Source organism: Coturnix japonica, chromosome 5, assembly GCF_054131305.1.
Source record: "Coturnix japonica strain WE chromosome 5, WE-NBRP24, whole genome shotgun sequence".
NCBI classification, from domain to species: Eukaryota; Metazoa; Chordata; class Aves; order Galliformes; family Phasianidae; genus Coturnix; species Coturnix japonica.
In genome coordinates this window covers 12,649,709-12,664,335 of record NC_140667.1, presented here as the reverse complement: position 1 = coordinate 12,664,335, position 14,627 = coordinate 12,649,709, and the positions used below count along the sequence as shown (strand labels likewise).

The window sequence follows — 14,627 nt, the reverse complement described above, 5'->3', positions numbered from 1 at the left end:
TAGGAGAGCATGGGGCTGATGTGCATTTGGGTAACTAATTATATTTCTATTACCATATGTGAACAGAGACATCCCTCCACTGCTGAGGCACTTCACTGGAGAATAACTGAGACTCTTTTCCTAAGCCAGGAGACTGTTACAGATCCTGTCAGTTAAGTCTTTAAATTCACTAAATTAGCTGTGTGTCACTCTTGTCCTAAATTTGAATGCAGCTCTGCCTTAAATACTTGGCAGGTGGGCATCTGGTAAGAGCCCAAATGCAGACCTAAATTAATAGGGCGGATTTCACTTGGGGGATGCTCACCCACATACTTGAGATCTCCAGAGGGTTTCCCAGCAGGTCTGTGCCCCGTTATCCTGTAGCGGAGCATCCCCCGCCCAAATCCAGACACAACCTTTATTTCAGCTCCTACCGCCCTGATAACTGTTTCAGATGTTTTCCTTGGGTTTCCCGAGCTGTCCTGGTCTGAAGCACTGAGTGCTCCCTCTGCTGGCTAAAATACTTTTTCGTAATCACTCATCCACACTAAATAGACGTGGGGAGAGAGCACAGATTTCCCAGGCTAGGTGCCACCTGTGGGACATAAATGCTGTTGTCCTTGACAGTGGGATGAAAAGGGCCAACAGCATCCAATCCATTCTTGTCCTGAACCAAAGTTCCCCCTGATATGGTTTCCAAATGCAAGGTGTATAATCCCAAATACCTATATAATGGAGGGGGGGGGGGGGGGGAAATAAAGCAGGTGGTACAGCAAGATGGGCTGGTGGTTGAATTCCCAAAGTCCCGGGACTCTGCTGCTTTGTGTGGGCACTGGTCCAGCAGTAATGAGATGCGGGGAGGTATCCCAGCTTTGCTTGAAATGCAATATTTCCATTCAGGGATGTCCTCTCTTGGTGTTTCACAAAAATCCAGATGTTATGGTTTTATGTTGTAGCAGAGACGAAGGCTTTTGCTTTTAATGTTGAATTTCCTCCCTGCCAGCATTTTCACTCTCTAGATAGTGAGGAAGTTGAGTTACCTGATACCATAGCAAACAATGCAAAGTCATAGCCCCTCCGTGGTGGAAAATTGGCACAAAATGCAGTTTTTATTCTAAGGAGCTTCCTGCAGCTTCTCCTTCTTCACCAGAAATCTTTCACTGCAACCATGGGAAATGGGTAAGGGGCTGAGAAAGGCACAGGCACCCATGCTGTCCCAAGTCAGATGCCCATGTGTTGGACTTCTTCAAGAGCCTGAGGTTTTAGGAACGTGATTCACCACTGGAGAAATACTACCTTTAAACAAAGATCAGAGCAGGAACAGCAGCAAACCAACTCCTCATTGTTCAAGATGCCTGCAAGGACAGGTAGATAGTCAGCTGTTCCATGTCTTGGCCAGCATCACCACTGGGGTTGATGGGTGATGTGCTTGTGGCACTCCAGCTGTCTCCTTGCTTATCTAATCCATGGCCTTGATGCAAAGCATTGCTCCAAGATGACGTGCCGAGCTCTATCAGGATTTTCTCTGGCCTTGGATTATCTGGATTTACTCGCTCCCTCCAGCATTTTAGGGTGTCCCTGGTGCTGCTTGCCGTGCTCCATGCCAACTTGCCATGTCTCACACATCTGCAGGCAGAGGTGCAGGATCCAGATGCAAGCCTTCCTTTGCTCTGTTCCCTGGCAGCCTAGAGGACTGCAGGGGGAAGGGAAGCCATGGCAGGGATCCTGCTTTAGCAGATTCCCAGCATTTTTGTGGTGCCCTATTTTGGTGACAGAGCCACGGGTAATTGCTGTGCTCTGGACAGATATGTGAAACCTTGGGATCTTTTCCAGATCATGAGGACTGCAAAGTCCAACAGGGAGAGACAAATTCCTTGGGTAAGGCTCCCAAGACCAAAGCTGCATTAGGAAGAAACTGGGATGCAAATAGCCACTTTGGAGTTAGAGAAGGTGCAGTGATGGATAGCAAGGGCCAATGTGAATGGCTAGAAAGTTGCTTCTGGTCCTTTGTTCTTGAATGGAATGCACAGCCAGAGCAACAAGCTCAAGCACCTCTGCACAGGGTGAGGGCTAAGGGAAAGCATCTCAAAAATGACACGGGGGGGCCTGCAGCTAAAAGCATAAAGGAAAATTAGGATGGCATCAGTGCTCAGTGTCACTCAGTGTCCCCAGAGTGAGGTCAGCAGTCTCACAGATGCAGAAGAGCTGCTGGAGGAGCACTTCCCACTTTAGTTACTGAAACTCATTATTTCAAGGCAAAGTGTCAGCATTTGGAAAAGCATGGCCACTCTTAGCTTGCAGGCACATAGAAAAATGACCAAAAACCCCCAATTTAACTGCAGTTTGTGCACCATATGTGATTTCACAAGGAGTATATAAGGACTTGAGCTGCTTCACTGTGTTTTCACTCACCACCAAAATCAGCAGGAGCCAAGAGCACATTTACTGGGGATAATTTGCAACGATCTCCTGTGACACTCACATGCCAGGTAGGAAAAGCCAGAAGGTTGGGTGTGCAGCACATCTGCAGCTTCTGGTGATGAGGACAAGGTTTCTGATATAGTGGGGAAAAAAAAGAATAACAAGTTTAGAAATGTTTCCATTGGAACCTCCACAGAATGGTTTATTGTCAACGAGAGGCGGGTGGTGTAATTTCTATTTGATTTTCCGTTTTCTGATTAGGGAAGAGGAAGCTGTGCTGTTTTCTGACCAAAAAAAGAAAGAGTTACATTCCAGAAATTGGCAGTTCTGTAAAAAATATCCTCCCCCTGAAAAAAACAACCCACCATTAAAAAGGCCAAATAACGACAACCTGGAAATCAAAAGCCAAACTCATTTCCATTATCCATTTTCTTCCAAAATGGGAAAACATTTAGTGGGGAATTTTAGCAAGAGCAACCATGTGCATCCTGGAAATCCTGATATTTATTGGGCATAAGAATAAGGGTTTTTTGTTGTTTTTTTTTAAAGCCATATTTTGGCCAACTCTTTCAGGAAAAGAAAGGAGCTCTGTGCAGCCCAAAATGTTTGTCCACATCCCTGAAATTGCTTGGGGATCGAAGGAAAGGATGAAGGCTCTGATCATTTCCTTGTGCACTCCTATGGGCTTGCTTAGCTTCCTGTTATTGTCCTGGCTCTGCTCCCACCCACACTGCCCAACAGGTCTGCAGGGATTCAGGATCCAGCCTGGCATCAGGGTCCAGAAAAGCTGGCTGCCTTTCCACAAGATCATTCACTCAGTGACAATGAGCTGGCAGCAACTTCCCAGATCAACTTATAGCATGATCTGAAGCTTTCTTCCTGCCCAAGGTGAAAGGAGAAGGAAGAACAGCTATGTTTTGTTGAGAATAGGTGTCCTTGGCAAGGTTCGTCTAAATCAGAGGGAATGTTGGTATAGTCTGGCAATTTCTTATGAATCTGTGAGTTTGGGGGGTAAAAGAGAACACTCTTCTACCCTAGAAAAGGAAATAATACAGTCAGATTAGCTTGAGGAAAGTGGCAGCCTTCTCTTCTTCTCCAGACAAGCTATGGCAGTGTAGCCTAACCAGCCACCCCAAGGATGCTGTTGGTGACCACACGCTGCCGTCCAGCCACTGTGCATCTCCTCACAGCAGCTCTGCTCGGGCCTGGATCCATTGCCATTCCTGCAGGAATCTCTCCCTTTTCCTCAAAACCAGAGCCCATGTCAGGAAGTGTTCAGGAAACAGGGGCAACTTTGGTCCTTTCTTTTCTGGGCAGCGTTAACAGCTCCACAGCCCGAAGAATTTGTCTTGCAATCCCCTCTGCGGCTCAGCTTTCAATTCTCTATTCAACCAGCATGAATGAAGCGAAGCCTTTATTTGCATTCTCTTCAAATTGCCCTTCACCGCTAGCATGAGACCTTTGGAAGTTTGTTGCAAGGAACAGCGGAGCCAAGATATTTTAGCTGGGCATGATGCCCCACCGCTACCGCAAAAAATAAAACAAAAAAATCACTTCAAAGCAACTGCTGAGTCAGAAAAAAACAGAGCTTGGATGCATTCACTTCCCAAAGATCACAATGCAAAACCCCAGTGGGAGGAGGAGCAGGGAGGGAGGTCAATGGAAGCGGCATTCCCTGTCCCTGAGTCACTTCTCCTTCAGGAATTCGAGAGATCCGGCTTCTCCACAGCACATCTGCTGGCACAGAGGGTTCATAAAGAAATGCCTCAAGGAAGGGTACTTCACAGTGCTGCCCATCCTCTGGTTTGGGGTTGAAGGGCCTTACAGCAGCCCAAGCCACCCAACAATATCATGTTTTCAAGGTGAGAAGCTTTGTGCTCCAGTGCAGAATGTCACCTATGCCTTCAAGCTTCCTTCTCCAGTGTGGAAGAAAGAGGGGGAAAAAACACCTTTGTTCTCCTTTGGCCTTTACCCCACTATTGCTCTTAAAAAGCAAAGAGCTGGCCCTGTCCAAGCCCTTTATGTTATTTTCAGTTCTGAAAAAGCAAAGTGTCTACAGAAGGGATTTTTTTTATTTGAGACTTTCTACAGCTTTTAAACTGATGAATGTTTTCTCCTGCACCTCCCACCATATGTTTTACACAGGATGGTTCTCACTTTTGGGATGAAGGGAATAAGGGACCTGCTGCCTTCTCCTCCCAGGATGCACAAATCCCAGTGGTTTAGTGCATGATCTTACCAATGGCACATGGAGAATAAAATCTCCATGATTTTATTCTCCACTCTGAGATGCCAGCAGGGTGGGTACCTGCATCTCCCACAGACCTGTACGGTGTCCATACTACTCTTCCTCCTGTTTAATCCAGCCTTGCTAAAACTGGTCCAGTCCTGCAGGAAGTGCTGATGTTGATGAATCAACATTTTCCAGCTTAAAAACGTGGCATTTGCAATTTCCCAACAAGTCCTAATTGAGAGCTTTCAGAAGAAAAGCAAACAAACAAGCAAGCAAACCAAACAATAGCAGAGGGCAGGGAACAAACTGGGCATCTCTGACCAGCTGTCCTAGCTGGAGCATTGCTCCCTAGGCTGTAGCAGCAGCCTCCAAAGCTTTTCTTTTTTACAACTTCTTTCCAATGGAAGCTGGTTTTGGCTTAGCAGAACCATTTGGCAAATGTGTGCTTCGACTTTCTTACCTCTGTTTTATAGGTATGCTGGGTGCATTCCCATTCTATGGTCCGGGACTCCAAAACTACTAAAACAGGACAACTCATCCTAGACGTTTCTCTATTTGTTATCAATATGTTGAGACAAATATTCCACTAAACCCTCTAGGATTCAACAACTCTTACTTGACTTCTCCTTTGTCCAAAGCCAGGGTAGGCTCTGAGTTTCCAAGTGCTGTGTCTACAGACAGCTGGAGACCCCAGGCTCTGGGAACTGAACCTCCTGCAAAGATAGATACCATCTGCAATTCAAAGTCTTGGTAGAAAGGAAGACCCTCTCCTTGTCTTGGCCAGGAACTTGCACAGACCCAGCTGGCACTGTAGACATGTTCATGCAACCTCCCTTTTATCCCCACTGACTGGCTGTAAGGATCACAGCAGAATATGTGGTGCTCTTGAGAATGTGAATTGGGGTGGAAGCGGTGCATGCTTTCCAACTAAAGCTGCTGGGTTATTCAGTAAATACAGTTTTGAAAAATCTTCCATCCACAACCTGATCTTCTCTTCAATCATGCAGAGACCAAGTGCTTTCATTACATATTTATGGTGTTGGAAGACAGTGGGATGAGTGCATGGAAAGTCTGTGTTAGGAAGAAAGCATGACTGATTCAGCACCACAGGAAGAGAAGTGGTACCTCCATGGACTTTGCTGCTGTTTCCATCCCCATAGTGCAGCATTTAGGCATGTGCTGATACAAGTATAGCAGTCACTGAGGCAATGTCATCTCCTACACCACCTCTTTCTCTTCAATTTTTCTTACTCCCATCTTTTACAATCATTTAGACCTGTACAGTTTTGTCAGGGGTTAGAGATGGAAATCTCAGATTTGCAGTAGCAAATCTCAGTCTCACCTCAAAAGAGCCTCTCTGCTTATTTACTTTCTACAGACCCTGGCTACTTAGTCCAGGATCTTGGTTCCATGTGATGCAGGACAAATCCCAGTGTCTCCACCAAGTCTTAGGTTTTCAGCTGTGAAGGAGAGCAATTCTTCATGATCTACAGCAAGTGTTAGATCTGCTTACCCTCCAGACTCTGAAAGAGAGCCCAACTACAGAACCTCTTCTCTGCCTATGAGCTCAGAGTGATTTTTCTTTGGGGTAGATGTGCAAAAAGTTGAGATTGCAGGTGCAAAAACAGGAGAGGAATCTGAAGCAGCATGCATCAGCCCCTCAGTAATCCTGCCTGTCTGAGTGCCTGGAGGTGCTTTGTTTCTGACAAATTTCAAGGCTTCTGCAAATATCTGGCGATGTGAAGTGTTTGTTGGCAGCAAGGGAAAGCAGAAGGCAGTCACGGAGGGCAAGCATCTGATCCAGGATCGATGCACTCAAAGCACAGCCCCGAGCATCAACAGTGATGGATGTTGCACTGGTGGCAGACAGCTCAATGAAACTCTTCTTGGTCAAAATCTGCTTTCTGCATCTGATTCGTCAAATACTTGTGGATAACAGGCACGTCCCAAAGTAAGAACTCTGCCTGGGACTCTGATGAGCAAAAGTGAGAACCGGACACACTTTACATATGGCATTTGGCCATGATTCTTCTTGTTACAGTTAATAGGTGACTCAATTCTTTGCTTAATCAGGACTGATCTCATTACACAACTGAGGAAGTTCTGTCTCCTGGCTACTTCTCTATATTTAGGTTGTGAATTGAAGCATGTTTTCACATGTGTTGCTCAGTAACATTTCCCTAGAAAGAGAAGTCTCTCTCAATGCTTTCCTTCTCTTCCATCTCATCCACCAGGCACCAAGGGTAGAGGATGCCTTGTGGGTCCCCTTTGGCTGTGCAACTTGCCTTCCTCCCTCAAAGCTACTTTGAGTGTTAAGCAATGGTTGGCTCCAATACCATTTAAAACTGCATCCTCTGAGCACAGCCAGCCAGTCCCTAAACAAATGGTGGTGTCCCTCCCCCAAGAAATGTACACAGACACAATGAACACACAAACCATGGACACATGAAATGGCACAAGTCTTCCAGTAGATCAACAAGGTTTATTGAAATGCTTTGAAGGTGCGATAGAGTAAGTGCATATCTGTGCCCACCGCTGGCCTCTTGGCTAGTTGCAGTAGTTCTCCAGTTGGTAGAGGGAACACGTATTATGGCAGCATTGCTCAACAATCCCTCGCTTGACCTTCTCGTATTCCTCCTGCTGAAAGGGCAGCACTCCTGCCTCACCATGCAGGGGATTGCTCACTGCCAAAGGAAAAGGAGGTAAATCATGGTTCATCCTACACCAGCCCTAGCTGTTGTGCCCCAGGTAGAGCCCCTTTTTCAGATATCAGCTGTATAAGACAAGAGCTGCCTGGGAAATGAGGAGCACTTGCAAAGATTTCCCAAAGCTGATGCTCTCAGAGCACTTCAGACACCAAGTTCCCTCTATTGTATGGGAAATTAGTAATCACAGCCTGAACCTCTGATTAATCAGCTGAGGCAAGTGTCGGCTCAGCTGTGGGAGCACAGGTGAGAATAATTTAGCTGTGCTTCCAGAAGGGGTGGAACTTTACTCCACCTCCTCCAAAACTCATTTAAGGGCTGACCACCACTAAGGCAGCATCTCTTGGAGATTGTTCTTTGGTGGAGTTTGCTTCAGTGTTTCCCAGCAGGCTGAAGGCTTCCATAAGGGTGAGTTTTTCCCCTGTAAATAACTGTTTGAATATCTATTACCATCTTTGTGTTTTTCCACCTTACACTTTACCCAGATAACCCCCTGGTTTACAGGGAAGCCATGTGAAGTGGACAAAGGGATACAGGGTCTTTACTGGGGGAGGCATACAGAGAAAAGGATAAACCCAGTGTGCTCCCTGGGATGAGCAGCTCGTAAATAAGATAATAGTTTGCTCAAAGTGATGAGCTTGAAAATGTGGGTGGAGCTGTTCAAGTTCTAAATGCCCAATGAAAATACAGCAAATGACAAATAAAATAGTGGTTTTTTCCTATAGGAAGAAAAGAGACACTAACAACCAAAATAAAGTGTCTGGAAAGCAAGACTAAAATATAGTTTCTAGGGCAGCAGAAAAGCATAGCACATGATGCAAAATCCCTCAGCACCTGAAGTGTGATACGAAGAACAGGTCACATGAGTAACAAGAAACCATTATGCTAGTTTGCTAAGGGGAAAATTTAGAAAAGATTTAGCCCAGTATTAAGTAGAAGAGGAAGTAGATGTTTTGTGATTTGTTTTTATCTTTTGAGCCAGCTGCTAGCAGAATGCAAACACAACAAACTCCTGTGACAAAGAGGTAGTGGCTCAGGTGGTAATCCTAGAAAAAGAGGTAGAAAATCCTCAGATATTTTCAGACAGGTTGGTTCTGAAATTCTCCATACAACATTTAAGGAACCCAACTCATTCATCATGGTCCTCAGGAGAAAATCTTCAAACAAGTAAGCAACTAGCAGCATGACTTGAATTTCAAAGTAAATCACAGCCAACTCTCTTCTTGCTTTCTGTGACGTTACTTTGCTTCATCTCCCACAGACCACTGAGACTATTTCACAGGGTAGTCACATATGCTGGAGAAAGATGCAGGTGAAATCAATACATGTTAGGAAGAGGAGTGGTAGGAGAGCTGTACCATAGTTAGGGGAGTTAAGTATTGTTCTGTCTTGAAATTGGAGAGTTAAAATGATTGGGACTTGGCAGGAGTCTTTTCTCCACCTATTGAAAATCTCCATTAGTGGCTCAGAAGATGGAGGAGAGTGTGTTTGCTAGGTTATAGGGGACCTGAAGCTGTGAGGAACTGCAAATACCTATCTCCGGGAGAAACAATACTCTTGCATTATGGCTGGTGCATTACAGATTGTGGCCTCGCCTAGGTACTAACAGCATGCTCAAAAGCTTGCTGGACTACCTCATCCCACCTGTATGAGAACCTGCACAGCTTGCTGTTGTACTTAGCTGAATGAAATCAGGTTGTGTTGCTGTGTATTTCCAGATTTCTGTTTTCCTGTCACTGCTAAGAGCAGCTTTTATGAAAGTTGGTTGAGTGTGAGACATGTCTAGTGGTGGTGAATGGATGTAGCAAGTGATAGAGGTCTCTGCCTTGGGAGAACTTGTAGTAGCTGGAAAAGAGTTGGACTTCCCAGCCATAAGAAGGGCTGTAGTCTGTACAAAATGCTTCTACCTCTGATGTTCCCACACCTGCATCTTTTAGTGATCACAGTGCTGAGCAGAGGCAGAATTTCCAGTGGGTCTCAGCATGGCACACTGCACCCCACACCATTCCTAAGTGACAGCTCAGGGAGGAGATTAGCAGCAAACAGAGAGCTGAGAAGTTGTGCTTTTTAATGTTATGCCTCTCTCTTACAAGTCTGTTTCCAATCTTGCATTTTAACTGCTGATAGGAGCCGTTCACTCTGCCCACAGCTCTGCTGGAGCTTGGGCTGTATCACATATGAATGCAAGAGGCACAGGACAGGCTCTTTCCCAAAAGAAAATGTTCAAAGAGTTTGCGACAAGTTCAGGAGCTTCCAGATCTTGCTGGAGGTTTGTAGCTCCCAAAGCTGGATCAGAAACTACTGCCTTGGTGGGAATGAGCTGCCTCATCTGGGGGCAGGGCAGGTGGCAGGGAGCTGAGTAGTTCTGAGCTGATAAAAGTGTTTCCTGTGTTACCGATTTACAGAAGAGCTGCTCTGCTAAAACAAAAGGCAAAGCAAGGAAACTAACCTACCGCATTTCTGTGGGGGCTGCAGAATGTCAGCTTTTTGTCCTCTTAATCTGCTGTACAGAATAAGGTAAAGATGGACACTGGCTGCATCACAACTTACTCTGGCTAATCCATTTACCACCGTGAAATAGGAGACAATATAAAGCTGTGGGGGGCTGCAAGCCTGCTGAAGGGCAAGATTAGTACTCAAAATTACTTAGGAAACTATAGAAACCCTTTGAAAAGATGGGATGCTGTTCCTCAAGGAATAGGAAAGATGCTAGTGGAAGGCAGGAAAACTGTCGCGCAATCAAGTCAAAGGGTAGACTGGGGTGAGTTGCTAGTTGTGGTCCTGCAAGGACTGCTGCTCCAATGGAGGAGTGGTACTGCTTCAGAAGAGACAACCCCCCTGTACAGGAATATGGTGTGATAACCATACAATACTGTTCTTCCAGTTTGCTTGCTTTTCGTAGATGGCAAGTCTTCTCCAGCCATCACCATTCCGTAATGGTATGGGCCAAAATGCAGAACAGTTTGTGTAGACAGAGAGCTAGAATATATGACCTAAAGAGGACTAGTGGTGCTGTTGAGGGCTTTTGGCTCACAGTAGGTTAAAACAAGATATGGAAGCAGTTTTTAAAAGGTTTGAAAATCACCCGTGAAGGAGAAATGGTAAATGATTCCTTTTGTCTGCTATGGAGAAGATGAGGACTAATTTATGGCTAGAAATGTATAGGTTAAATATTAGGAGGAAACATTCATGAAAAAAGTCAGTTGAGCACAAGAACAGACAGTTTCAGAAGGCAGGAGATTTTTATGACCATGCTTGATGTGGTCATAGAAGAGGATTGGGATAATGTGGGTGAAGAAGAGGGGCAGAAAGAGGCTTCTTGAGATCTTCCCACCTTTATTTTTCATGATTGCTCCCAGGTCAGTGTAATTGCCATGCAAATATTGGGATAACACTGTTTTTAGCCTCTCTCTACCAAGCCAAAAATTTGGAGCTTTCTGTGACAATTCCTTCTGCCTCATAAATACCCTTTCTCTGCTTGTTCTCCCACCTGCCTTTTTAGCCTGAAGATCCTTTTATGGGTGATACAATGCTGTTGGTATGTTGAAAGTATTCCTGGCATTCCCCATCAAGGACATTCCTTGCATCGCCATCAAAGGTAGGCGGTTGTTTTTTGCATCATATAGCATATGAATGTAGTCATGGTCAACCTGACTTACCTAGAGGCTGCTCAACATCCCGTCGGGCTTTGGGGGAGTAGAAGAAGCCACGTTCTCCACACACCAGGTAGAGAGCCTCCACTAAGTGGGAGCCACAGAGGTGCTGGTTTGCAGCTGCGTAGCTGGTCCCAGGGCCAGAAAAAATGAGGAGGGCCAGAAGAGGCAGTGATCGGATCCAGAGAGCCATGATGAGCTGAGGGAGGCCTAGAGGTAGGAAGCAAAGGAGACACAGGGAGGGTTGCAAGGGAGGAATAAGCTGTCATCAGGTATCTTATGTCCCTCAGCTCCTCTGACGTAAAAACAAGACTACAGAAGCAAATGGACCTTCTGAAGAGGAAAGAAATATTTTATGCATCAGGCTTTGAAAGTTATAACTGGTCATTTATTATAACCAGAAGCCTGTCTCCATCCACATGCTCGCACCAGCCTCCCTGCTGATTTCTCATAAAGAGACAAACCAGACTTCAAAATATATACACGGAGTGGCTTTTCATAGCGCAGCTTTCAACCTTTGGAGGTATTTAAATGTTTAGGATTTAAATCCTAAGGCTTTTATTAGTCTGACTCAGTGTATGCTGAGGATACCTCGCAGGCTGAGCAGCAGAGCCTGCAGTGCAAAATTCTGCCTTAGACACCCTGGAGCAAAGACAGTGGTACCAGAAATCATTTTGCTTAGCCCTGTGTCATACCTGCCCAGCAGAGCAGAGATAACTGGCACCTTCAGAGAAGAATCCCACTCTGCCGAAGACAAAGTGGTTGTACTTCATGCTGATCCCAAACCACAGTGGTGTGTTCAAAGACCTGAGGAGAGCTCATTTTCCTGGACAGTCAAGCCAGCTCTTGTTACCAACAGCTACATCCACTTAAGAAAACAGCCACAGAGACCAGTTAGAAGACAAAAAGGAGGCAACTGGACTTACCCAAAGAAGAGAGAAAGAGACGGAGAGAAGTTTGCTGATAGAGATGAAGACTGGTAGAAATTTCCCCATTCTCTTTGCCGTATTTATATGATTTACACCAGCACAACGGACACAGGAGCTTCACAAGCCCCACCTTCTCAGTGACACTCTAGTCAAAATTTTTGCTGCTTGTGCACATAAATTTCCCTAAATGTAGCATCAACAGGTCTTTAGGCAGGTTAAGAGGGAAGCATCACTTTGCAGTTTCCATCTCATTTCAGCTGACCTGCTTTTCTTTACCCGGAGCTCCGTCCTGAGCAATCAGTGACCCTTTTAGCAAGAGATAATAGCGCTATTACAGCCACAATGACACTAATGCTGGCAATAGGCACTGCTGGCATTGAGGCGGCCAACAGCTGTTTCTGAAATGCAAAATTAAAGGCAAACATGTTAATATGTTTGATTAATATCACTTTGGAAAGTATGCAGCAATGGGACCGAGCTGTCAGTGTGACCATGCTGCTGTCAGGTGCTAGAGAAAGGAAAACACATTACTGCATGAAGGCCATCCAAAGCCCCTCTGGCTGCCCACGTGGCAGGTGGTGAGACACATGTCCTGGGCTTGGGCAGGGGGAGACAACATCTGCATTTTGCAGGAGGCTTTGGATGGTTGTGTGAGCTCGGTGTGGGGCCAAAATCAGACCATTTGAAATCTGGTACTTTGCTTTTGAGTGCAACTAGAGCAGTCTCCACATTTAGTGAGAGCAATTACAGTGTGCTTGCGTTTTCTCACGTTCATAGAAGTTAAAGCTGGCTCATTTGAGCTGGTCCTGTGACACTGATATATTTTCTGAGTGCACTTGCTGTGGTGGGCTATTGAAATTCAATATCCTGTTGGGGAAATTGGAGGTGGTTAGCAGAAACCAGGAGATAGCTGGTTATCTCCATTCTGTCTGCTCCTTCATGGGGAAACAAATCCTTATGGCTGTGACCTCATAAATTCTCAGTCACTTCACCTTTCCTTCAGAAATTAAGTTACAAGTATGAGTTGCGTGGTCAGCACTCATCACTGTGAAGGAGAGCTTAGAAAAAAATGACTCGTATTAATCAGTGCAGCAATGACTCCTGATAGTTCTCCGAAGGTGGGCTTTAGTGGAGCGAGGACATAGGTTTGTCAGGCCTGCAACCCTGATGGACACAAGTCCCAGGTGGTTTATGGGAAGGGACCACCTCTCTAGTGATGGTAGCTGTTTAGGAAAAGACAAAGCAGATTTGCAGGTTGTGTCTACCTTAGCTTGCAAAGAGCCTGAAACAGATGAAATTTGTAATTTTTCATGATTTCAGTGTGTCTCAACTCAGACACCAGCTGCCTGAACTCCATTGCCTGCTTAACCTAGAACATGCCAGATTCTCCATAAAGAATATAAAGCAGAAGGAACTTCAGTGGAGTCAGCAAATGCTACTCTCCATTTCTTTCATTGGGAGCAGTTCCTCCCAATTACTTCCACCAGTGTCTAGAAGGTAGGAAGTCCAATTTACCTTTGTCATGTCTTGGAGCTTGAAGTATCATATGTTTACTAAAAGGACTGTGACTGCAAAAAGGTAAGTGAAAAGTGCTAAATCTCTGATGAGTACAAAGGGAAGAGGACTCAAGTCCTCAAATGGATGTGACAGAAGGTTATCGATTACATACCCTGCCATGTAGGTCTTTCATCCTCATACTAATAAACTCAACTTGTGATGCTCAACTACAGTTAATAGCATCTGCACAGTGTGTAACACTATCTCTGTCTTCCTTCCCCTCAAAAAAGATACTTGATGTACTTGAATGACCTCGTGCTATATCCATGAAGTGGGTCTCGAGTTTCAGGGAGATAGGAGTACTCAGACCTTCTCTCTACTAGGAAAAGATGGCAAATTAGTGGCTACAGAGGATAAAACCTGATATGTTATCAAGTTACCCACAGAGCACTGAGCCCCCAATCAGCATTTAAGGGGATCATTTGCAAAATTACCCTGTGAATCCCATCACCAGTCATTTTTATGTGTCCGCAGTAAGCTGTGAAGCATCTTTCTGTAGAAAGAAACCTCGGTCCAATGGTTGCCTTGGAAGGGCTGTGGAGCAGGGTGCTCCCCAGGTTAATCATACTCTGAGATTTACCATTTAGGGTTTTCCTTCTTGCATTTTTTTGAAAGTCACCAGAATACATCTTAACTTGTATTTATCTTACTGACAGTGGGCGTTTGCTAGGAGGCTTCTTTATCCACTGTCTTCCCACTTTGAGGTAACTTCCCTGCTGGGCTTCTCCCTTTCCCAGGGGCAGGGCTTGCCCCATTGACATAGAAAACCTGTTGCCTTTTGTTCTGAGATGGTCAAGTTGTTACTCAGTGGCTCCTCTCATGCTCGGCCAACCAAATCCTGAAGACAGCTTTGAAAAGCTCAGCCCAATTCCACAGCATGCCCAGGCAGAGGAAGGGTTTGTGGTAGCTGAGTGCTCAGAAATCCTCACTTTGCTGTAGTGTGTCTGCAAAAATAAGGCAAAAGATTTATAGGAAAAAAAAAAATAAAAAAATACTGCACTGGCTCCAAGTTCAACTTCTCTGCAGACATTTCCTTCTAGGAATATTTTCCCTTCCAAAATATGATAACTTTGATTATTTATTGGAAACCATATATTTTTACCTTAAATGGGCCTTTGGAATAATAATTTAAAACAAAAAAATGCTAGCC

The 14,627-nt window shown here is 45.1% G+C and overlaps 1 protein-coding gene across 2 annotated transcripts; it reads right to left on the bottom strand.

The window, feature by feature from the left end:
- Window positions 1-7,118: 7,118 nt before the first annotated feature.
- Window positions 7,119-13,322, bottom strand: INS (insulin). Of its 2 annotated transcripts, XM_085550040.1 has the most exons (3): window positions 11,909-13,322; window positions 10,998-11,190; window positions 7,119-7,317 (listed from the first exon to the last, which is right to left on the bottom strand). In XM_085550040.1, the coding sequence occupies exons 1-3, from the start codon at window positions 11,984-11,986 to the stop codon at window positions 7,181-7,183; spliced, it is 408 nt and encodes a 135-aa protein (XP_085406166.1). In that variant the 5' UTR covers window positions 11,987-13,322; the 3' UTR covers window positions 7,119-7,180. The 2 variants fall into 2 exon arrangements, with proteins under 2 accessions (XP_085406166.1, XP_015719310.1); XM_015863824.3 differs by lacking the exon at window positions 11,909-13,322 and having other exon boundaries at window positions 10,998-11,250.
- Between the last annotated feature and the right edge of the window lie 1,305 nt (window positions 13,323-14,627).

Bases quoted from the DNA above. Each gene is read 5' to 3' on its own strand.
- INS (XM_085550040.1), bottom strand. From the start codon at position 11,986: ATGGGGAAATTTCTACCAGTCTTCATCTCTATCAGCAAACTTCTCTCC. The intron at 11,191-11,908 runs GTTGCCTCCTTT...GGCCTCCCTCAG, and splicing joins CTCTTCTTTGGGTAAGTCCA to CTCATCATGGCTCTCTGGAT. The intron at 7,318-10,997 runs GTAAGTCAGGTT...TTCCTTTGGCAG, and splicing joins GGATGTTGAGCAGCCTCTAG to TGAGCAATCCCCTGCATGGT.